We start from the raw sequence: 25456 nt of genomic DNA on the forward strand, positions 1-25456 counted from the left end.
ATGTTTGCATAGTAAGCTAACAATTGATAAGACTATGTCAGAGGAATTGGTGCGCAAATTATCATCACTCACCAATCAGTACTGTCGCTCTCTATACACAATTCGCGCGATTGCAAAGTGAAAGCAAAAAACAAGCGCAAATTCAAACGCGATTTCAATATGTCACATATTGACAGTGGCTCACCGATGCCAATGACATAATTCCCCAGCTACATTTCCGAAAGAATGCAAAAGCATTGACATATATTTTTCCTTCCTACAATAGCCCGACGGGCAGGGAAGAGATAGATTTTGGTAGCCAGACTGGAAAAATCGCTAGCCCCGGGACGTCGGGTTAGCGATTTTGCAAGCCCTGTATCTGATTGAGGAATCACTCATCTTTGGAAAGGCGAGTTTATTACAGAGAAATGGCTCTTTCCAAAATAAAAGCAATACTATACGCATCTTCTGGGCTATATTCTCAGCAGCATATTGTAGCGGGTCAGGGCTGTTCGGGGTTCTGTTTGTACCGTTATGTTTTGTTTATGTTGCCATAGTGACGGGTGACGCCCTCTCACTGCGATGTGTCCTTCCGGGGTCAGAGGGCGCCCTGTGTGTTGTTGTTGTTGTTGCTGTGCGGTTGCCGCGCTGAGCAGTTAGCTAGCGGCAGTGTTCTTCTGTAGATGTCAATAAACGGCTGTGCTCCCTGGCTAGCTCACGGGAAGCAAGACCAAACGACACCTCCGTCTCCTCCTTGTCTGAGCTCGCCACAATATTAAACATATCAGCTAACGGCTGTCTAAATGACTCGGGTAAAGTTTGTAGCATGCATGCTTGTTGTTTTTGTATGCTTCCACTTGTCTTTGCACTAGGATGATGTCAGCGTAAATGTGCAGTCATATTCGTTGTGTTCCCACTAGTGCTGTCAGCGTTAATCTCGTTGAAATGGCGTTAACGCCACAACACGGCAAATCTCCGTTAACGAGCTACCCCTGATCGCCCGTGCGTGGGGCTAGACGGCCAACACGTTAACGAGCTAACTGCGCTAACACACTAGTTCCCACCCATGTAATTGAGCATTGCGTGGCACATCCAACATACTGTTTTACTTTAGTCCATGACGCGCTTACCTTCAGGGTCATATGTCACATGAAAACCAAAATAATTCCAAACGCCAGATCTGAATGAGGGTGGGGGAGGTTCAATTTGCCATGTTGCAAGGAGAGCTTAACTTCTGTCTCGCTAGCTTGCCCTGCGCTCTTCCTTCTTACAATGCTGTCTGTGTTGAACGCTCAGTAGATCTGCGCTCGACAGTGCAGCCTAGGCGGAGTAGTCGAACGCAGATTCACTGAGCGCTCAACACAGACAGCATCGTCAGAAGGAAAGTTGATAAAATAAATTACAAATGTTGTATTGTTCGATACATATGCGTACCGAACCGAAAGCACTGTATCGAACGGTTCAATATCGATACGAGTATCGTTGCACCCCTAATATATATATACATATATACATTAAGTGTAGGGCTGCTCAATTAATCGAATTTTAATCACGATTCCGATCTGGGCTTTCAACGATCATTAAAAATGACTAAGCCGATTATTAGCCCCTCCCTCATTTATCCGCGACACCTTAAAGGCCGGTCCGTGAAAATATTGTCGGGCATAAACCGGTCCGTGGCGCAAGACCGCTGATTAAGAGGACCCGGGGGAAGCTCGGAAAGCTAAACAGAAGTTATTTGGAGAGGAGAGAGTGACTGCCGTTGGTTGAAAAGAGAGGTAAAAAAAAAAAAAAAAACTTCAGTGGTGTTGCACACTATTTTATATTATTTTTTTAAAGTCATCGTTAACCCTTTAAAGCTGGTCAGAGCAGCACGCTCCGTTTTGTGTAACTATTTTTAAATCCCTGTAGAACCTGAACCGTGTAAGCTAGTGTTACAATCCAATGTTGTCAGTGTTTTGTGTGACATACCGTAACATAAACGTAACATAAATGTCTTCGCTGGAGGGTCTGAGGTTTATGTTACGTTCTAGGTCTAGGCGTGTCCTGAACGCAACAAAACATTGGCCCACCACACTCCACCCAAAACAAGAACCCAAACAATAGTATCTTTTAAAATGCTAAGCAGCCATTTATTTGCTTCAGCAGTGAGCAGTGCCAAAAATAACAAACAAAACTCCCTAATGGTCCCTACGCTTTCCTACCCAAAATGAAAAACCAAACAAAAGACAATTCACTTACCTAACTTCCTAAACAAAAACAGGAGAAAACGTAATCAACAAAAATGGCTTCTCATGCCTACTAGGCTTCTGCAGTGAACAATATATACAAGGTGAACAAATTACTCAATTGCTACTTTACAAATCTATTTACAGCTATTTACAAAACTACGATACCAACACCACAATGATCACGACCCATGACAAACTGAAACACAGGGCTTAAATACATAGAGGGAGCAATCAGGGAATGGACAACAGGAGGGAAACACAGCTGGGGCAAATCAGAACTGACGAGACAAGGAAGCGGAAACTGAACACACTGAGATAAGACAGACCTTCAAAGTAAAACAGGAAACACATAACAGTCACGCCTAACACAAAACACTGGCAACATTGGATCGTAACACTAGCGCAATAATTTGTTTTGCATACGAAACAGGAGGAGTTGTACTTACATCTTATGCCATCAGCTTCTCCTCGGTCACGGTTTCCTTCCACATACTGTAAAGCTTTGCAAAAATTGCATAAAAAGCGCTTGCAGCAACAAAAACATAATATTCCAGAAACACGCTTTGCCGATCCGATCAGCTGTTCGTAACACTTCCCACAGTGAAACAGACGTCACCGCTAACTATCGCATGTCCGCCATTTCCTGGCCAAAACCGGAAGTGACGTCATTTTCGCGGAAATGTAGTTTTTTTACTTGTAGGCCTTAAAAGCCTATACTGGTCATGTTTGACTTTTCTAAATAGTTTCTGGGATGCTTAGAACTCGAATTGCACTGCTGGAAATAGTTTATTTTGATGCACATGCTGTTTTCTTTACTAATTTGCATCATAGGATTGTTTTTTCGTTTTTCCTGCAGTATATAAAAATTGGTGTCTCTCCAAAATAAAACTATGAAGACACTCAAAATAAATTTCCTGTAGTTGTAAACTATTTTTTGCAACTTTTTTGTATTTAAAGTTTTGAGGGATAAACCTCTTAAATTTCTCCGTAGAAATATATGTAAAAAAACCAAAAACAATTTTCAATTTTTTTGTAGTTTATTGCACTTTTTTGCAATTAATGTAGTTACTATGGACTTAATGTATACATATTATTAAAATATGGGCTATAACAGTTGCATAGCAAATTGAAATGCTCCCACAAATGGCACTACAACATGTAAAAAAATAATATAAGCTCTGGCGGACATGGTTCTATAGTAGGTCTTAAAGGGTTAAATAAATATCGTCAAATAATCGAGATCTCAATTCCAGTGAAGATAATCGTGATTATCATTTTTGCCATAATCGAGCAGCCCTAATTAAGTGGTTTCTAATACTTACAGGTTGTTGGCAAAATATCTAACTTTAGGGCTTGTCTGTGGGCTGCGTGCTGTTTAGCCACTTGTATTGTTATCGAACACGAGTGTAAAGCTCCTGGCTGCATTTTGTGCTTATTTTCTGAATAGCTACTTATCAATAGTGCAGATCCATATTGCAGCTTGAGACTCAGAAGGTGTCCAATAAGCTTTACCAGTGAGACATGCTCCCTGCGAACCTTAATCAATAATCCCTGTTGGACATTAATTTTTCTGTTTCCTCTCCCATTACCGTCTCACTGTAATATAGTTAGCCCATGGAACTAACTATTGATTATTTTTATATTATTTATCTCCAACCAGTTAGACTGGATAGAGATGTGGAGACAAGTCAATGTTAATGTTTACCGCGTGTTCCCTCGCAGGCCTACGACGACGGATACGGTGGAGAGTATGATGATGAGAGTTATGAAGCCTATGAAGATAACTACAGCAATCAGTCAAAGAGGTAACGTTAACACACACACAGCAGGAAAGGCTTTTTCAACTTTTCTCAGTTACCATCCATCTGTTGTTACAATACAGAATGTTTAAGGTCCACTGTGACCAGCTGGGCCATCACAGGTGTACATTAGAGCAAGAAATCCCCAAACCAACAATGACTTGATCCTAACAGCAAAGCTACAGTATGTGTGTATACTAAAGCCTGATGAAAGTGTGCCAGAGACGTCTGTTGTCTGTTAAAAACACATCAGTGAGCAACTTGAGCAACATGGGCACAGTAGTTAATCCCACATACACCATCATGCTGCTGTAAATATTTAGTGATGCACTAAATCCGCAGCTGAGTCCCCAACAAATGGAGTAAAATTTGTTCAAATTTGCCCAGCTTTTCTAGGAATAACTTAGCCCTTCTGTGGTTGAAGATATGTTTATGACCACTTTTTAAAGATCTGTCTCTTCATTAAGAACTAATAGATAAGGGCTGAGTGACACAGACAGTGGAGAGGACTACTGAGAGATTTTGTAAAAAAGTGTTTGGTCTTGTTGATAATAGAACTGCAGTCCTTTCCCCCCCCCCCCCCCAAAGAAATCACATTTATTCCTTATTTGACAAAAAAGAAAAGTCGTCTGCAGCTTATTATTTTTTTCTATGACCCGTGTTTTCGCTTCATCTGCTTTCAGCATTTCAGACTATTATGAATATGGGCAGGGAACCAGTGATGAATCCTACAACAACTATGGTAAGTAGAGCTTATTTTATACCGACAAGAACAGAAATGAGTCACTGTCTTTTTCATGTATCCTCACTTTTCAGTACTGATACTCACTATAAATTGTTGAATCCAGCTAAAATGCAACACAACCCCATTATTAAAAATGAGAAAATGGGTTGATTATTTGATTAGTCGATTCATAAAAATGATTTGGCAGCTGGATGGCTGATTAAATGGTGAAGTCCTTTTTCACCTTGCACTGTGCTCTGCAGTTCCAGGTTCTCAGCTGTAAGAATGTGTTGATTTTCTTTGATCCTGATTTTCTTTAGTTTGTACATCGACCGTTTTTTGGCATCCAGGTCTGAAATCTCGAGTTTTTACAGCTTATAGAAGCCAAATATTTCTCCAATCATCATGGGTTAAGGTAATAAAATACACCATTTAATATGTAATGCTTCATGGTCATAGGTCAAAAATCAGGGTCATTCGGGAAATTAGGAAAAAGCTTTAGTTTCCCCTGGAACATCTCAAAAATTTATTTGGGGGACAATAATATATCTTTTTCTGAGCTCTTTAAAACATTATTTTTAAGTAAAGACATTTTATGAATACACAATGACACAAAAGAATTAATATTCTACACCAGGGTTTTAATAGTTTTGCAATTTTCATTAGTTTTTATTTTTATTTAGTTTTGACTTCAGATTTTCAATTTTATATCAGTTTTAATTAGTTTTTACCAATTGTTTGCTAGTTTAGTTTTTATTTTTTTGAAAATCCTTAGTTTCAGTTTAGTTTTGATTAGTTTCAGTTATAGTTTTAGTTGTGTTTGCAATAATTAAGTGTAACAAAATCCCAGTTTCATCATATCAGTCATTCTCTTCTGCTTATCCTTGGGTATGTTGCTATTCCAGCTACCATACCCTGCATCCTGGACAGGTCGCCTGTCTGTCGCAGGGCTAACACGCAGAGACAGACAACTCACATTCCCACCTATGGGTTCTTTAAATAAATAAATAAAGGCAGATGAACAACCATTGATACCAGGCAACTATAAAATGTATAACTTGGCCCCAATGAGACTATTAACTCTTGCAGCACCGGGTGTTCATAATTTTGGTTCAAGTGAATTGATAAACTTTTTGAAGGCAACTGACTCACACAGTTATGTAGATATCCCAGTCCTGTTGTCTCGGGATGCATCACGCTGCCTTGCCTGGGGTTAGCGTCTGTTTCTGGGGATGAGGGTTACCTTCTCAAGGTAAGCTAGGTTAGCCTTCTTGTGTGAGCTTTTCAAGTGCACTTTAAAGTTTGTGGGATTTTCTTCCCTTTAGAAATGTCCCTCATAATTTGTCTCTTTCCACTACAAGACACTTGCTTTATCCAAAACACAGTCATATTCAAAGTAATCCCAAATTGGACTCTGGCGCTTTCTCCCGACCAGAGATGGGCAGTAACGCGTTACTGTAATCCGATTACTTTTTTCATGTAACGAGTAAAGTAAGGGATTACTATTGCAAAAACAGTTATTAGATTACCGTTACTTTCCCGTAGGAACGCTGCGTTACTGCGTTACTAAAACCTTGATTTCTTTTGCGAGAATGTCTCATGACAGTGACGTAAGTGAGTGTGATGTTCGTGACAACAGCTGTATGCAGATCAACAATGGATAATATATCGAGTGCGGGAGAGAGTATGAGCGTGCAGCATTTAAAGCGTGGAAGTACTGACCTTATTTTGAGTTTGATTCCATAAAAAGTGACAAAAACATTAGTGTCCGTTGTGCGTGGGAAGAAAACTTCTTTTTACAGCGAAAAAACCCCCTAAACTTCCAAGCAAGCACCGAGTGCGCTACAACGTGATGGGAAATTCACAGAGAAACTCGTGGATTCTTCCACTGACTGCTGCGGCACATCTGCACCAGGGTATACCTCCGCCTACCCCACTCCTGCTTTACAGGTGAAAATAGAGCAACAGGACCGCAACAGGACTCTTTGATTTTATTTATTTTCTGCTGTGTTTTACTTGCATCTATTTGAAAGAGTGAGTGTAAACACACACACACAAAAAAAAAAATTATGTGCTGGAATGTGCAGAAAATAGGTTTAAATATTAAACAAATTTCTTCCAGTCAGAGAATGTTGCATATAATAAATTTTTGCTTGATGCATAAAGTTAAAAGATTAAAACTGATAAAACAAGTTTTAAAAAGGGGCCTTTCCATTTGATTACATTTTGTATGATGGATTATGTAGAAAAAGTAGAATTGGGCTGAAAGATCTATCGCTTTATCACCTATTCAGGTTGTAAAACGTGTTTTTAAAAAGTAACTAAGTAACTAAGTAATTAATTACTTTAAAAAAATAAGTAATCAGTAAAGTAACAGGATTACTTTTTGGGGGAAGTAATCAGTAATTAGTTACTGATTACTTTTTTCAAGTAACTTGACCAACACTGCTCCCGACTTTTCCTGACATGATTCTGCGCGTGGACGGAGCAACAACACAGACGACTCGACTAACGTACTGCCACCTGCTGGCATAATTAGACAGCAAGAAATAAATCTGGAAACTAAACTTCATTTTCACCCTTGACTATTGTATGACACGCACACATCAATGAAAACTAAACACATTTTTGCTATAAATTCATTTAATTTTAGTTAGTTTTGTGAACACTCATTACAGTTTTAGTTAGTTTTCCTTTTTTTGTTTTTATTTTTATTTCCGTTAACGAAAATGTTTTTTCACTTCTAGTTTTCGTTATTTCGTTAGTTTTCGTTAACGATAATAACCTTGTTCTACACTACATTTCTATATTAGCAATGCTGACATCAGCACAAGTAATCTGTGAAAATAACTCTGTCATTATTCAGGATTTCAATATTACCAATACTGACATTAGCATAAAACATAAATGTTTTAGTATAGCCCTTGCCCTTTGGGGGGAGTTGTGCTGTCTGATTGCACTTGTTTAATAAGACATGATGCATATTTCTGTTAATTACACTCTCTTTTAGACTCAAATAGATGATAAACCAGAGTATGCTTCAGGGCTTGGCTAACTTTTCACTGAAAAGTTGCCACTATAAATGGATTCAGTGTTCATTGTTTTTCAGCCAGCTCTCATGTCTGTTATCAAAAAACTACGGTGGCGACATCAGAATACAAAACCACAGATAACCACAACCATAATCTACAGATGTGATCAGAAGGGCTGAATGACACAGACAGTGTTGGGCATTTGTTTCATGGTAATTTGGGCTCTTTGTGACTTCTTCAAACTTTTCTTTTTCCAGGGTGGAATGATTATACAGCATACATATTTAATGAGTTTAAAAAGAAAGAATTGGGTCCACAGGTTTGAATTTATTTTGGATTTTCTGTGATCCACACAGGATCAAAAGAGTACATACAGGCTTAAATGTATACCATATCCCCACTGATATTTGGCTAACTGTCCATTAATAAGTTATACCTCAAACAGACACTTTTGGTAGCCATCAGCACTATTTAGGCATAATTGTGGCTGGATAGTTTACCGCTCTTCTTAACAGAATTGATAATGGTCTTTTAAATTGGCTGGTGTCCTGGCATTGAGCCGGCTTTTAAGCACAGGCGAAGGTTGGAGCTTTGGGAAGTCCATTAAGTAAGCTTTATGTTGGCCTAATTTATCCATTTCAGAATCAATTTGTTCTGTTTTTGGGATCATTCGACTGTTTCCACAATTCAGCTGCCTGCCTAGTTGTTGATCAAAGATATTAATTTGTAGATAGAGAAGGTAGTTCCAATACTTCTTTGCATCCTCCTTCTCATGTACCAGTACCAGTGGCAGCAAAACAGCCAGACTATGATGCTACCACCAACATGCTTGAAAGTTCCTCCTGTCATTTTGACTAAATAACTCAATCTTTGTCTTGTCTAAAGACAAAACTTCTCCAGACAGCATTTGACTTTTCGATGTGCTCTCTCTTCCCATGGCAATGTCAAACTCACAATACAGTGATGCTGGTGTTTCAGCAGTTTGCAGTTTATGGAGGTTGGTAGATTTATTGATCCTGAACCTTTTCTTTTCATTTAAAGTTGGGTTGGTAAAGTAGTGACACACCCTAATTGTAAACACTTACACATCAAAATTACGTACAATTGTTTCAATTGATAATCTTGGCCCTGAGAGATTTTTCCAACTTGTGTAAATTGTAGAACCTTGAGCACCACTTATTAAAAGATTTAAGTAAGTGTATGTATATATTTGAGCCTGTAATTTTGACTCTGTGTGGATAAGAGAAAATCTACACAGTCAAAAATAAATTCAAACTTGTGAACACAAGTCTTTCTTTTGTAAAGTTATTAAAGATCTATGCTGTTCAATTATTACACCTCGGATAAAGAGAAGTTCAAAGAATTCAGTAAAATCCCAAAATTACCATGACATTCATGCCCATGATGAGTGTATACAAGCTGCTGACCACTACTGTAGTATTTTGCTATCGATATAAAGTGAACACTTTTGTATTTTTCACTGTTGTTCACATAAAAACAAATATATTTTGGTTCTTCTGATTTTTTTTGTTTGTTTTTTTATTGTTTAAATAATTGAAGCATTACGTAAAAATGAAGATATTGGTTAGATGCAGCCCTAAAGACGCTTTAGAAGAGTTTAATATTGTGGCGACCCACTAGAGGGCACCACTCACACCCAAGCTGGGAGGAAGGGTTCTGCTGCTGTGTTATATCCCCACAGTCGGACCCCGGTATTCGCCCGCGCATGTCGCCTCAACCCCATGAAACTGTCCGTCGCTCGGGAGGAGTTCGCGGCTATGGAGCGCCTGGGCATTGTGCAACGCTTGAACAGCGCCTGGGCCTCTCCACTTCACATGGTGCCCAAGCCAGATGGGCGGTGGCAACCTTGTGGGGATTTAAAATACGGGGATTTAAATAACCTTACAGAGAACAACCGTTACTCGATTCCCCACATCCAGGATTTTTCCGCCCATATTGCCGGGACCTCGATTTTTTTCCAAAATCGATTTGGTGCAGGGATATCACCAAGTGCCAGTGCGCGCTGAGGATGTTCTGAAAACCACTGTCATCACCCCCTTTGGTTTGTTCGAGTTTTTGCGCATGCCGTTTGGGTTGAAAGGTGCCGCCCAGACCTTTCAGCGACTTATGGACTCTGTTTTGCGTGGGCTACCTTTCGTTTTCGTCTGTCTGGATGACATATTGGTGGCCAGCACGAATCCTGATCATGAACCCTTCGAAGTGCCAGTTTGGTTTACCGGTCCTGGATTTCCTGGGGCACCGCATCTCCGATGGTAGCGTGGTCCCGTTGCCAGACAAGGTGCAAGCCGTCGCAGCTTTTCCGCGTCCCGCCTCGGTTAAAACATTGAAGGAGTACCCGCTGACTGGTCCCCTGACTGCCTCCGTGTGTTTTCCGCGGCGAAGTCGGCGAAGTCCGGCATCTGGCAGCCCCTCACCTTTTTCAGTCGTTTACTACAGACATTCAGCACGTGGCTAGTAAGCGTTTTGGTCCCCCCGCTGACATTACCTCGGACAGAGGCCCTCAGTTTGTGTCGGAACTTTGGTCTGCGATGGAAGGTCCACCGCACCACGGCATACCACCCGCAGGCTAACGGGATGTGCGAGCGGTTTCACTAGTCACTCAAGGCCGCGCTCCGTGCTTCTTTAACGAGTGGTAACTGGGTCGACTGTCTGAGGCCCCTTTTCTGTCACTGGCCCGGTGCACCACTGCATGCCAGATGTTTTTGTTCAGCAGTCGTTGGAATCTTCTCCTTTCATTTTGGTTTGGCGTGACGCCCATCAACCCCCCTTGCGTCCGCTTTACGACAGCCCGTTTCGGGTTATTGCATCAGGTCCCAAGCATTTTGTTTTGGATTTGGGGGACGGTAGGAGGTAGTTTCAGTGAACCGCCTTAAGCCTGCACACGTTCTGCAGAATGCTCCTGTGGTGCTGGCCCATGCCCCCTGCCGCGACCGCCCACCTGCTGCCGGGACGTTGGACTCTGACCCTCCCTCTGAGATCGCTCCGTGCCCGCCGGTGCTCGTCCGGCCAGCAGAGGGTTCGGCATGTCTTTCCTGGCCTGGTGGACCCACAGCCAGTTCTCGGACTCCCCGTTTCAGCCGTTCTGGACGTTTGATTAAGCCCCGGGTCCTGGATTGTTTGGGTGTTCAGGGGGGACATGTGTGGCGACCCATTAGAGGGCTCCACTCACACCCAAGCTGGGAGGAAGGGTTCTGCTGTGTTTGGGCGCAATATGCTCAGTTTATGTTTGGAGGTGAATCAAGTTGGAGTGTAAAACTAGAGCTCCTGTGTCGTGTGTCACATGCCTCCATAGTGTCATATTTTTATATGATATCTAGCACCAGTGATTTTTTGGTCAGCACTATCCATCATTCTGTATTTTGAGAAGTTTTCACTAAAGACAGTTCCCACTAAAGTATTAGCATTACTAAAGGTAATACCCTACATTCATGGGCAAATAGTAGAATAGAAAGAAAACATTCTCAAAAATCCTTTGATTTGATTTAAAGTAAATCCTGACAAGAAAAAAATGTTGTGTTGACCACACTTTCCTGGCTGACACTGCTGCACTGCTATACAAAAAAAAATTCACAGCCGAGAAAGAAAAAGAAAACTGTGGTTTCGGCCCACTTGCAATCATCTTCACCCAGGGAGCCACTTCTGTGTGCATCAAATTCCTCCTACCTTCCTGGCTCCTCGCTGCATTTGGCCAGAGGAGTAAATGTGCCAGTGGAAGCTCATGGGGCTAACCAGTGCCTATTGCCGAGGTGGACTGTTTTGCCTTTTGGGCATGTGCCTTTAAAGGCTTATTCCAGAAAGCTGTTACTATCGGCTGACTAACCTTTGCTGTGCCCAAAAACAAACTCGCAAAAAAAGAAGAAAAAAACGCCAGTTTGCAATTTCCAAATCAGCACCTGCTCCAAATTTTATAAAGGAGTCTCTGGATTTCAACTAAAAACATTAAGAAACATCTAAAACTGCTATTTAAATAAAATTGCATAAATCACCAGAAGTCGAGTTACAACCTTGTCACATGACAACGGCGATAAGCCGGATGCCACAGCAGGTTTGCGGGCTCATTCATTTTCAGCACAATGAGTTGTGCACTGGGGTGTTGAGGTCAGACCAAACCTAAACCAACGGGGCAATGATTTGATTTTCTGCTTCATAAACACTTTCTTATTTGGGAGCGGTGCGTTGTGCCTCGCAGCAGAGGTGGGCATCTTTATGTAATTTGGCTCTAAGGAAGGAGCTGCTGACAGTCGAATCTCAGTGTTGGTCCGTCAGAGGGCAAAGAGCTCATGAAATTAATTTTGTGTGAAGAGAAGCCCCCATAGTACCTGGGATATAATTTGCTTGCTTAAATTTTCTTGTCTTTGGTAAAATAGATTTAGGAGAGGCTAGAGAAGAGAGACAGTTTGCCTTTGTGACATGACGTTTCCGTTGTGAATGCAGCAGCTTTCTGCAATGCGTTTTTAACTCTTTTTTTCACCGTTTGTTTGCTTTAATCTGCAGAGGAGGAGTGGGGAACTACCCGAGCCAGTCTCAAAGCCCCTGTTTTACGGCTGACGCGAGGAGGCTACAGAAAACATCCTTATGGCAGATACTAAAGGTGGTCCAGACCTCCAATTCTCAGCTATTTATATCTATTTTTTAAATCCATTATAAATGTTGTAACAGTTATTTTATTTTTGGCCCATCTTCTTCAGAAAGTAAAAAGAAAATCCCCACCCCCACCCCCATAAAGCGCATAAAGCAACAATTATTGCAGTATACTGATGTTTGAGCCTTTTTTTTAACAAAAGAGACACTTAACAGTTCTCATCCATATGCAGGAAGGTTGTTCTTGGCTGTTTAAATGCCCTTCATTCCAGCTCCCTCTGCCCTAAAACATTAATCTGCAGATTTATTCTTGTGGGATTTGCATGACTAGTTGGTTTCCATTTAGTGTCTTTAATGTAGTGATTACTAAGGTTTAATAGCCAACCCCTGTTCACTGTGTTAAAGCAGGCAATCATAGAGACATAATTTGACTTAGAGAACCTATCAAAACTCTGCTGCGTCTCTCTACTTGCTTTAATTGCTAAGGAGACTTCGGTGCCCCACATAATAGAGGCATTTTCGTGGTGTTGCGAAACATCCAGTGATGCCATGTCCGTTTTTATCCACCGTGACACGCTACTAGATGTGGAAAACAAGCAAAACTTTTTCTCATTTTAGTTGTGCCTGTTCTTCAAATACGAGTTTGTCTAGGGGGAAATTAGTTTTGCCCTCTTATGCGAGTATTTTTTTTTAAGTTATTCAAACCCTATTGGCACTTTTTTCCTAATTTGGAAAACGGCCCACAAAATCCAGCTTAGCTCTTTGTCAGTGACTTTACAGGCACGATGAGTCTTTAACCAGCCACAGCTACGGAGAAAATGTGTTCACTTTAAATTTGAAAAAGTCTTTTTTTTTAAAACTTCAACCTTTCTCCAGAGTTCACTGATTGGTGGCTGCTGTCTGGTTTAAATTACTTCATGGAGAAATTCAAACTGATTTCTTCAAGGCAATTTTTTTTCCACTTTTTTGATGATTTGGTTTAGTAAAAATAAAAACTGTTGCTTTTCTCTCACTTTATCTGAACAGAACTAATCTGCAACTTTGATTTGATTTGCAAAAACTATAACTAACCAACGGCAAGTCTAAACACTCCCCACAACACAAATAACATTAAATGCAACAAATGGAAACCTATCCTGAAGAAGAGTTGAAGACCTGAGTGCAGAGTGTCTAAATGACCTAAAATTTTCTTCTAAAAAAATGTTTAATGTTGAAATATCAGGCAAAATTACCCTAGGCTATGTTGTGACTTTAAATGATACAAAATGATGTGAGATCATGATCATGCAAAACACAGTTTTGGTTGAAAGCAATGTACAGTGTGTAATTTCTAATGCGTGCTTTGTTCTGTGTGTAATCTGTATTTGTACATAAGGCATTTAATAAAAACAGCATAAACCTCCAACACAGTGTGTAAGACTTTCTAAATAGCAGCCTGTGAAGCATTAAATTGCTATTGTTCTGCAGTTTGTTAACGCGATACGTGACGCAATTCAAGCTTCTTGTTTCTAAAACCTAACATCTGCTTGCAGGTAACGGCTAACTCGTTTCATAAAGAAAACCCACCAACCTGTCCCAAATGAATCATTTGTAAAACACCGTATGTTATCCTTGAATATCTGATCACTTTCTTAAGAAACTAATAAATTTCTGTTCTTAATTCATTCTCTGAAGTTTTACATCATTAAACAGACACTGATTGACTCTGATATGGCGTTTAAAGAGGTAAGAAGTCCTCATATATTATCATAATAATGCCTTAAAAATTCTCAGCATTTGGAGCTTAAAGAAAAGCATGTGGGCAATACGGGATCTAGATGCTGGTATTTACCTTCTGATTGAATGTCATTGCTGAGGGGGGAAAACAACGGCCTCAGCAACTCATCAATGTCTCTGCTAACGCCTTTCTGCATTTCTGTCATTTAACCTGAGAAACCTGCTCTGTAACTTTCCGTTCTTTAAATATCGAAGCTGAGATCTATTTAGCAATTTGAATTCTCTTTTGTGATTAGTACACCTGAAGCCTGACTCTCATTAAGAGTGTAGATCACGGGACTCAAAGGAAGACTAAACACTAAGCAGGTAACCCTAATGATAATCCTAATCTAACCTCCACTTAAAAAAAAGTAAACCTGCCCGTTTTAACCCCAAATAAATGCACTGTTGAATTAAAATCCCTTCCCATCTCTAACTAGATCCACAAGGAATTCAGCTGTTATAAAAGAGAGAATAAATTTTAATAAAAAGACACTAAAATATTGTTCGGCAAACTAAACACCACATCGGTGGTATAAAAGTAATTCTAATAAAATGTCACTTTTATAATACCTTGAATTGGTTTACTTTTTTCACAGTGATGGAATGTAACAAGGCTTGTGTGTAAATATTGCATGCATGCATTCTATACTTGTGGACTAGCGATGATGCATAGGACCGATTCATTCTTTATAACGCTGATTTGTTCTTCTCCGTAGATAAGGAAACACACCGCGGTGTGTTTTGGTCAAAGAGGAGAGGAATGTAATAGGTGAGTGGAGACACTGTCACGACCTCAGTTGCAGAAATAATCAGTGATTCACACTTTTAACATGTAAATGGGGCATAATTGGGAGAGGATTAGAAAGTTTCTTCACTGGATTCCTTTCGCACATTCAGCAAAAACTCTAAATGCTAACTTGAAATCATAGGTGACACATTAAAACCACCTGAAAACTCATATATGTTGATGTCTGAATGTTCATTTTAACGTTAGCTCACTATCCACAGTATTATAAACCACATTATGTTTGTTTATATTTCTATGATTAAGAGCAATATTTTCTTGCGGCTGGCTGTGTCACACTTGAGGGATTGAAATATAATTTCCATCTCATGGAATATTCTGATAGATTCTCTATTAATGCTCGTTTACATTAGCTGTAAGTGTGAGAGCTTTCACAGGTCTGACAGCTCATTAAGAACACAATAAAGCACAGACATGCAATTAAAATAATGGAAACAAAAGATGTATAGGAAGCAGAATCTAACTAAAACTGCAATATAATTAGAAATAATTAATCATCTGATTAGAAGAATGGTAGAGTACTGACTGTATGAGATTGGCTCAGAGTGAAGTATTTGCGCTGCGCAAGGCGAGATGTTAAGGTCAATTGTATGTGCAGAAATGAGGGGGGAGGTTTTGGAGTTGCAGAAAGCAACGTGTGTGTTATTGCCAAGATTATATGCTGTCAGTCTTGCGTGCTTTTGTCTCAGCTGGACCCGTTATTGCACATTTCCTTTCTGCTGTTCAGTAATGCTCTTATTGTATCTCTGTGTGCATTTTTCACTTCAGTTTTTGTTTTATTACTCTGCAAATACAGTTCCGCTTAATCCCTATGGTCAGATACCTGCTGACTTATTCATAACTCGTCCACTTCTATTGACTTTTTTCAATAGAAGGGTGCGTTTTGTAACACCCGTGCATGTCATGCATAACAAGATATATGCACCTTGTGAGATGTAGCATCAGTAGTTGTTTATATTAGTGCTGAATCGTTGAGAATAGAATCGAGAGTTTTCACCTCTCACACTACAATCATTTTTGATTATGCATTTCCACAATAATACACACACAGCTTATTTTTTTATTTTTTTATTTTTTTATTTTTTCTAAATGACATCAGAAACAGCAGTATGCGACATTACGTGATGGCAGAGCTTCAGTTCATCCTTTGTCTTTTTTTTTTTTTTTTTTTTTTTTTTTAATAAATAGGACAGGGGGAATGAATGAGAGAAAGAGGGGGAGAGAAAGAAAGAAAACCAAAGGGGAGAAGAGACGGTGAGAAGGGGGGGGAAGAGAGAGAAAAAAAAAAAAGAACTCCTGGGTCACCTGTATGGAGAAAAAAAAACAAACAAACAAAAAAAACAAACAGAGGAGACAGCAAACAACAAAGAGCAACATAATAATAGAGAAAACAAAGCACCATCACAATAAACTAGCTAGTCATAGATATCAATATTTACTAAATAATAAACGATATTGTGCAGCACGCAAGATAGACAGCGCACAGTGTGCTTTGAGGCAGCAGCCAAGAAAGCTTTAGTCCGCGTCTGTGAATACCCATGTGTGCATACCTGTGTGGATCAGCATGCTTGCATTCCAAAGGTTTCTCCATGTAATGATCTGCTAGGGAGTGTGGGGGGGCCACAGCCCCGTCCTCCAGGGTGTGAAGCGGGTATGGAGGAGATCAAAACTCCAGACATCCAGAGGCCCCCAGAACACAAGAGACCATGGAAGACCAACAGAGGGGCAGCCGCGCCACTGTTCCAGTAAGAGCTGAGGAGAGTCCCAGATGAGGGCTCGCCCAGCAGCCGCGGAGCAGAAGTCAGGGGGAGTTGCAGTGACGCGCCCGTGAGCTCCGCCGGCCCCCAGCTGTGCCTGAGTGACCGAGCCCCAGGCCGAGAGGCCGGGGGCACCCCACCTCCAAAGGGGCCCGAGCGAGCCCCAGGCCCCAGGCCCCGACAAGCGGCCGCCAAGGAGTGAGCCGGTGTGTACCCGGACGCCCACCCCCAGACACAAAGAACCACCAACACACCGACACCTGAGGGAGTCCGCCACCGGCAGGGGAAGTGGTGGTGGGTGGAGATAGGCCTCCAAACCTTGGAGGGCCTGAGGTGTCCCCAGAGAGGTGGCGTCTGATACCCAACCTGACATATAGACACAGACATACAGGCACACACAGACACAAACATCCATTCCCACCCTCATGCTCTCATATGCACTCACTCCACACTCAACCAACGTGGAGACAGACATAAAGAGACGCTGTACACACAATCACACTCCCCAAGCGTACTCTACAAACCGGGTCTAGGTACCCTTGCCCCTGGAGGGGGGAATTGCACCCAGACCCAGGTGGTGTTACCCTTTTCCCTGCGGTGGGGAGAGGCAGACCACCCCGACTCCGCAGCAGCAGGGAGGCCCCACACCCCAGACCGCAGTCGGACGGCCAACTCCTCCTACTAGCCCTCCCGCTCCAGCAGGCCGCAGAGAATGGGGGTGGGAGAAGACTCCAAACCTCCCTCCACCCGCTCATTGTAGTGTTGATGCATATGTGTTCTAAGGTGCAATTAAAACCCAGGAGGGCATGGAGCTACCTGCCAAGGAGCAGCAGGTAAGCGCATAGTCCCTCCTGCTAGCCCTCAATGACTAAGTGTATTTAAAATTGAGAGGTGGGCAACGACGTCAGGGGTGAGGTATACACCCTGATGGTAATTTGGACTCCGTGATTGTGCCCACCCCCAAGATCCTATATGTATGTGTAATGAGAGTGTGAATAATGTGAATGTCTAAGTTGTGGGATAAAATTGAGGCAGAGGCAGCCAGAAGGGGACGGGGGGGGGGGGGGGGGGGGGGGGGGGTAGCCTCCTCTGCACCCTGGTGACATACCCCCACTCCAAGGCCCTGCATGTGTGGGTGGTTGTGGAGGAGCGGGAAGAGGGAGGCAGCTGGAGATGGGGAGGGAAGGAAGGGAGGGGCAGGTAACCCCTCCCTGGGGCCAGCTCCCCCGCTGACCCCAGTAGGCACTCCCACCCTCCGCGACCCGCCAGGGAAGGGGGGCCCAGGCCCATCAGACCGGGGCCCAGTGCAGTAGCGCCCCCTGGCTCCACAGAGCCCTGGACAGTCCACCCAACCCCACCACAGAGAAAACTGCACCCACCCCACCATCCACACATCTTCCAGACTACATAAGACGGTAAACGCCCAGGCTGAGATCTTCCTCCACCTCTCCTGTATCTCCCCCTCCTGCAGAGAGTTCCACACACAGCTTATTACAGCTGTAGCATTTACTAATTATTAACATTGCTTTATCTAAGACCTTCATCGCAACAGTTGCACATACCGTTATGAATGTCATTCATTCATCCATCCGTCCAAGGGCAAAAGTCCCCACTGGGAAAAAATACTGCTTTTAATCAAGGACAAAAACTGTTTCTATTAGTCTCTAATTCTTTTTACTATTATTATTATTATTATTATTATTATTATTATTATTATTATACCCAACCAGTTTATTACGTACACCTTTTCAACTGCTCATTAACACAAATATCTAATCACAGCCAAATGGCAGATACCCAGTGCATTTAGGTGTTTAAGCACGGTCAAGAACCTGCTGAACACAAGCATGTCGAGGGTTTAAATGGTCCGGTAAATAGAAAATATCCAATGAGCAGCACATCTCTGGGCGAAAATGCTCAGAGCCGATAGAAAGACTAGACTAACTTAAATAACCAAGTAACCGAATAACCAAGGTTTGCAGAAGAGCATCTCTTATTTTACATGTCAAACTTCAAAGCAGATGTGCTACAACAGCAGAAGACCACACTGGGTTCCTCGCCTGTCAGCAAAAAACAGGAAACTGAGGCTACAGTTCACTCAAAACTGGACAGTAAACAATGGTGAGACAAGTCTCGATTTGTGCTGTAACTTCCAGATGGTAGGGTCAGAATTTGGTGTAAACATGAATGGATCCGGTTACCTTGTATCATAGGTAATGGTATGGAGAATAGTTTCTTGGCACTCTTTGGGGACTTTAGTGCCAACTGGGCATTATTTAAACACCACAGCCTACCGGAGTATTGTTGCTGATCCCTTTATGACCACAGTGTACCCATCATCTGATGTGTCATGTCACAGAGCTCAAACTGGTTTCTTGAACAAGTCAATCAGTTCATTGTACCCACAATGCCCCCACATTTACTACATGTCAAAACAATAGAGCACCTTTGGGATGAGGTGGAATATGAGATTCACATTGTGGATGTGCATCTTTCCATTATGGACATATATATAACCTATAGACGGGGGTAAGAACTGCTTTTGAGCAAGCCTCTTCAAGAAGCCATTCAAACATACCTCACACTACCACACTGACATTGTCCTACATTTCTGACAAAAGTCATGTACTGTAAAATTAAGACACAATCATAATTGTTGCATTGTCATTGTTTACTCTTCTCCAGAGCAGAAGAAATTGAAAACGGCTCCTACAGACCTGAAGATTACACTTTGCCATCAAGCAAGTTCAGGTCCTTCACTGGCCGGGGAAGTATCTAGGTAGGTACGCAGTGTCGTCCTCCATAAATCACCTGACAAAACAGCTATATAATGCCTCCCTAAGCAATAAGGTGAAAATGTTTACTTGGGGAACATATATAAAGAATGTTTGTGTCAACATAATGCAATATTCACAAGATGTCGTCAATTTGTACGTCACCAGTAGCATTGTCACACAGGATATTTTCCAAGGTTATTTTCACAGTGTAATATTGTAGGCTAGCAGTGAGCCGCAGCACTGTGCGTCTTATTAAATGAACCCACAGAAAACAGCATTTTCATTGAAAACATTTCAGCGATACTGCAGTTAATTAAAAGGATTACATGTGATTGTTCAGTTTTTCTTTGAACAAGTGCAGGGGTTACATGACTGCTATGAATAAATTATAGATTAAATAGCTGAAGTTTGATTTTTATACTTGCAGTATGAATCGAAAATAGTTTCAGTAGTACTTTTCCTCTTAAAACTAGCTCTCCTGTTTATCTGCACCTATGAGTTGGAAGTAATCATTGCTGCTGGAAACTCTGTGCATCTCAGTGATGTTCATGCCCCCTTTGCCAGAAGCGCTCTCGGATCCATTTTCATAACAAGCCTGCCGCCAGCTCAAGACCAGCCAAGAGATGAAATCCCAAAGCCTGCTATGGATGTTGATGTATTTCTTAAAATGAATGCCGCTAATAAAACTGCTCCCACACTGAGATTACAAAAGGGATCTTTTTAAATGAGTCATTATTCATTGTGACTTTTTTTTTCTTTGCACAAAGAATTAAACTCATGAAGACTTTGCAGTTGTCTTTGCATCTCCTCAGATGCCATTAGTCCACGCACGTATCCATGGTGATTCTTGTACATTGCGCAGACCTTTGCTGCAGCCTCAGGCACTATAAAAACCAGCAGCTGGTTTTTTCTCTCTTTTTTTTTTTTATAGCAAAAACGTTTATGCAGCCTCAATACTCCTAATAGAATACACAAAAGCCGAATCAGTAAAGATTCTCTTGGATTTTCATCTTTGCTGATGAAAAAGTAAAGATCATTTCTTTCCTCTGTTTGTTGTACACAGAAATAAGTTTGGACTTGGAGAGAAGGGATGATGCAACATGATGGAAAGAGATTACAGATCACAAATAGGTAAGGAGATACTGGTAACTATGATCATTTACTTTGCTCTTTTTTTAACCTTTTCGTTCATATTTATTCATCAAGAGGTGATCTGATTTATATTTAAAAGGAAATTCTCACACTCTGGTAAATCTTTCTCCAGTTTTGCAGGTATAGCAGGAAACTTTTATTAACACAAACTTTTATGGATAACCTGCTTTAACTGTGTTAAAGCAGGTTAGCCATAATTTCTGTGAGGAATCATCAAGTGATTGTTTTGATATTACTTCTTCATTATAGTTCCCGTTGGCCTGTGTAGTTGTTTATAACAGATGAGGTAGCGCTGTTAAAATCTGGCATCAGTAACAATGGCCAAAACACTCTAAAAGTAAAACACTCACTGCAATGAAGCTTTTTTAACACAAGTTAGCTGAAAGCAGGTCTGTGAGAAAATGGAGTTATAAAGCACTTTTTTTAGCTTACCTAAGCACAAAAAGAAGAATTTTGTCCAGCCAAGAAATGATATTGATACATAAAACCTACTAAATACTATAAAACCATTATGGATTTGTATGTTTTTTGTGCAGATTAAGCAAATTAACTGATGAACTGCAGACAAAACCAGACTGGCTGTTCTGTCCTGTGTCCCATCTTTATTGTTTGAATTGTATGATATTGTATTTATTTCTTATACAGACCTAAATAAATAGATATAGTAGACAGAATACAGCTAGAAGGTAAGTTTGTTTTCTATCATTCCCAAGCGGTGTAAAAAGTCACACTCTGGAAGTGTCATCACTGACTTGGTAATCAGACAGGAAAATAAGTATAAATATAAATGATAGAAAATAGTCCTTGCACAGCTTGAAGTTATATCAACACATTCTGCAGTCGTGTAATGATACCATCTGCTTATGGGTTCAGACTGGCTGTGAGAGAGACGGAGACATTCACAGACATGCAACATGCTGCAGGCTAGTCGCTAATTCTGTAAAGCAGCTGTGCAAGCAAACGATGGCTTCACACTCTTTATTGACAGCTCTCGTGCTCACTTTCTTATTTTCTCAAGTAATTGCACCTATTTGTTTTTAACAAGACAATAAAAAGCTCATTTGAAAAGGTCTAGGTGAGAGAGAAGAGGTCTACCTCTTTCCATATCCATCTCAAAGACGAGCTGATTGTCTCCGGCTAAAAGCTGCGTCTCTATACAAAACATCACCCAGGATGTCAGACGCGTGTTGACAGATTATAACTGGGGGATTCATAAAGAGACAGCCAGTGGATGGAGGCGAATTACCACACTGCATTTGATGCACATCCAGCCAAAATGTCAGACTCGGGGCTCAAAGGCTCTCCGCATAAACAAACAAACAGCTACACACCAAGGACACAAGTGTCATCTGTCATACAAATCAGAATCCATTCACACGACACGACTACATGTTTGTCACATGAATAGCTCCATTCATTGATGTATAGAAAGAAAAGAATCATTTGACATTTTGGGAAACATTCATTCATATTTCAGAGTCTGATAAAGAGGGTCCATGCCACACAGGCAGAAAATGGTTAACTTAGTCTATTTCTTCATTAATTCTGCAAGCTATCTATATCTCTATCTATGTAACTCAATCTACTAGTGAGCTTCAGAAGACCTTCCTCCCTGATTTTCAGGTTGATTGACTAGGATTGACTGGGAAAATCCAGTTTTTATTCTAGGCTTTATAATTAGAGTAGCAGCACAACCATAGTGTCAATCTTCTCATCCAATTCTTGCCAAGAAAGTAGAATATTACAAAAAAGCAAACCTGTAAAATGCTTTTCAACTATTTACTTTTATCAGTTTTTTTTTTTTTCCAGCAGTACACAAGTCCATTTACCTCTGCTCTATTTGTGTTACAGGTTGCTGTGCACTAAGAAGACAGCAGGTCACACTCCTGGTGGACAATATATTTTTTTAATGTTTTTATGTGTGCTTACGCCCTTAGACTACATGTGTATTATATATACAGACTTTTATTTATTTATTTAGTTTTGACCTGTAAAAATCTCCCAAGGTTAGAAAACTAGGATTCCTGTTTTTGGAGCTGAAAAGTCCCATTCATTTATTTTTGATATTTGAAATGCACTTTTGGCGTAATGTCACTTCTGTTCAGTATTCTTTTATTTTGCTGTGGCCTAAAGTGAAAATATATATATATATATATATTTTTTTTAAAGTCTCAACACGACTGCACCTTATTTTATTTAAAGGTGCTGTCATTTGGTGGCTGTTGTCATTACCAACCTGAGTGCACCCTGTGTCTGTTCCCAGCTCTCTAATAAATGCTTCAGTTAGGGCTGCCAACACGAACATGTTAGTTCATTAAATAAGTCGAGCCCACTGCTGGCATTCTGGCCAAGTGTCAAAGCTACTTTACGGGCCCGACCCGTCACTGCCTCCACAATACACTCCAGCAGCCAGTCACAGCTCACCTCTTGTCATTTTCAAAGTGGTAGTCATAATGAACGGTGCTGTCTCCAGCTCTACATATGGTTCACGGTGATTAACGCTTGAGATTGATAGAAGCAATACAAGCTCCCTACAATTCAAATAAATGTTCACGACTGTCTTCTTTCTGGATTTGTGTGTTCGTATTTGATTTACAAAACAATAAATCGATTGCCTCATAAACCAGTCGCACCAAACCTTCTCGCGATGTGTTCAAGTCAAACAGCTCGCAGGTTTAACGACTCAAATTTGATGCGGGTGTTCGTCTTTGTGTTATCTTTTCGGGTGGAAAGGGGTGTTGTGAATCCGCTCAGATGAACAGCAGACTTGTTTCGTCAAAATATCCACCACCACCCCCCCTCATTCTGACATTTGTTTAATTCATTCGCTCGATGACATAGACTCCACAGAGTCAGTCAGACAGCATGGCATTTATCTTCCTGAAAAAAATCACTTGATCTAAATATCGGAAACACAAAGACACCAAAGTGGGTCAGGATCTAGGCGAGTACCCAGAAATGTTCAATGATGCAAAACAGAGCATGGTGATAATTCTCACACGCACAGCATTTCCTCTATCCAAGAACGGCTACCTGAGCAAACTCCGCTTTGTTTAGACAGCTGGTTTGATGAGCCAGAATAGAAAACGAGGGCTTATAATCACCAGAGTCTAAAAGAGCCTCCTCACCAGTGTAGTGCTTGTGATGAAATGGTGTGCAGAGTTAGAGCCCTGGATGTGTTTTGATCATTTTCATGTTGTTTCTCTGGCCTTGCGACAGCAGGCTGGGATCCAGGTGACAGTAGGTGTGTGCTACTGTAAGACGACTACCATAGCTGATCTTAGCTTCCTTCTAGCACCAAAGCCCGCCCCCTTAACTCATTAGAGCTGCAGTAATTTTAGAAAGATGATGAGCTTTGACATATTATGTTGCACTATGCACATGGATCAACTAAGGAGGAAGTGAACTGAACTGCTCTTCCACACCTTCATAAATACAGTATAGTGCCGGCTGAATTCACCGCAGTGTATATTAAATAATAAAGGCTTCCATTATAAAAGGAATAAAGCAACACAAGAAGTGCCTCTAAAAAAAATTAATTTTCTAAGTAAATTTTGGATCCCATCGGAATTTGCTCGAGTCTCTTTCTATTAAAAATAAAACCAGTTCTCACTGAATAATGTCTTAAAGCAAACACTGATGTCTGCATCTGTTCCCAGTGAGTGTTTTTAATGCATAATGTAGACAGCTGTAAGCTTCTGCATACATCTCCTGTTTAAGATCACAAATATTTATGTAAAAATATCTAATATTTCCTTGGCAACTGAGCTGCTGCAGACCACAAACACATATAGTGGATAAACGGGATAAATTGTGCCTGAATATGGCGCGTGGTCTAATGATGGCAGGTGATTCATATCTCGTGTCTTTTACTAGAAACAGATATGCTTTGTGTTTAACATCCAGTCTGAATTAGTGCAGTTTTACTAATACAGATGGATATTTCCTGTCATCCTGTATTAAAAAGTCAGTGCTTTAATTCTGCCCTGCGAGCTTGTGTAAATATGTGATATTTCGCCTTTTCACTTATCTGAAAGGGAGCTTCAGGTTAACCCTCAGCTGTTGCTTATTATCCCGATCTGCTGTATTCTTTCCAATCTCATTTACTGCTGCTTGTTACAGCATGAATATATAACCATTAGATATTCTTTTATACATGGTGTAGATTTTATTGGAGTTTTTCTCATTTAAGGTGGGCTATTCTAGTCTTAAAAACCCAAAAGTCCAATTAGCTGACAGACTACTCAAGATTGTAAAAAATGAAGCCACAGCAGGTATCTTTTTTTTTTCTCCCAGCTCTTTAATATTGCGCATACACCCATGGGTAACACTGTTGGATAAATGCTTCCAACAGGCAACACTGTAATGTAGCTGTCAGGATTCAGAGTCACAGATGTCCCCAATGAAACCCTTTTGTTTTGCCTTCATTGTGTTTTCTTTCGCAGCTTTGGAAATAACACACAGTTGTTCATTTTGATCTGGATGGCAAAAGTAAACAACAACTATTGCTCGGAGGGCAAGGTGATTCATGAGGCCCACATAAAAACAGCCAACAATTGATTCAGCCGTTGATGCAGTCAAAGTCATGTTTGAGTCTTTTTGTCCCTGGGTGTTTTAATGGAGAGCACATGACAAGTCTGCACTTCCTACAGGGAACTCTTTACAGCCACACAAGGAAAATTAGATGTGCCACATCTCAGGAAAGGGCGTTCAGTGATGGCTTCAGCTAATGCTAAAAGTTTATATGTCTCAACACTGAGCTGACAATTAGTGTGTGCAGTACGAGCATGCTCATAATCACTCCGAACTAAATGTTGTTTTTGTAGGTCCATGCATATTA

At 40.9% G+C, this 25456-nt stretch overlaps 1 protein-coding gene across 4 annotated transcripts in view; it reads left to right on the plus strand.

The window, feature by feature from the left end:
* khdrbs2 (KH domain containing, RNA binding, signal transduction associated 2) overlaps nt 1–12511 on the plus strand; it is a 91235-nt gene extending 78724 nt beyond the window's left edge. For all 4 annotated transcript variants that reach the window (XM_080868266.1, XM_080868265.1, XM_080868267.1 and 1 more), the window contains 3 exons: nt 3933–4015; nt 4693–4751; nt 12281–12511. In XM_080868266.1, the coding sequence (XP_080724392.1) occupies nt 3933–4015; nt 4693–4751; nt 12281–12375 (237 nt within the window). In that variant the 3' untranslated portion in view covers nt 12376–12511. The remainder of the gene's footprint in view (nt 1–3932; nt 4016–4692; nt 4752–12280) is intronic.
* Nucleotides 12512–25456: the final 12945 nt, after the last annotated feature.

The sequence above is a fragment of the Rhamphochromis sp. 'chilingali' genome, assembly GCF_963969265.1.
Source record: "Rhamphochromis sp. 'chilingali' genome assembly, chromosome: 20".
Classification (NCBI taxonomy): domain Eukaryota; kingdom Metazoa; phylum Chordata; class Actinopteri; order Cichliformes; family Cichlidae; genus Rhamphochromis; species Rhamphochromis sp. 'chilingali'.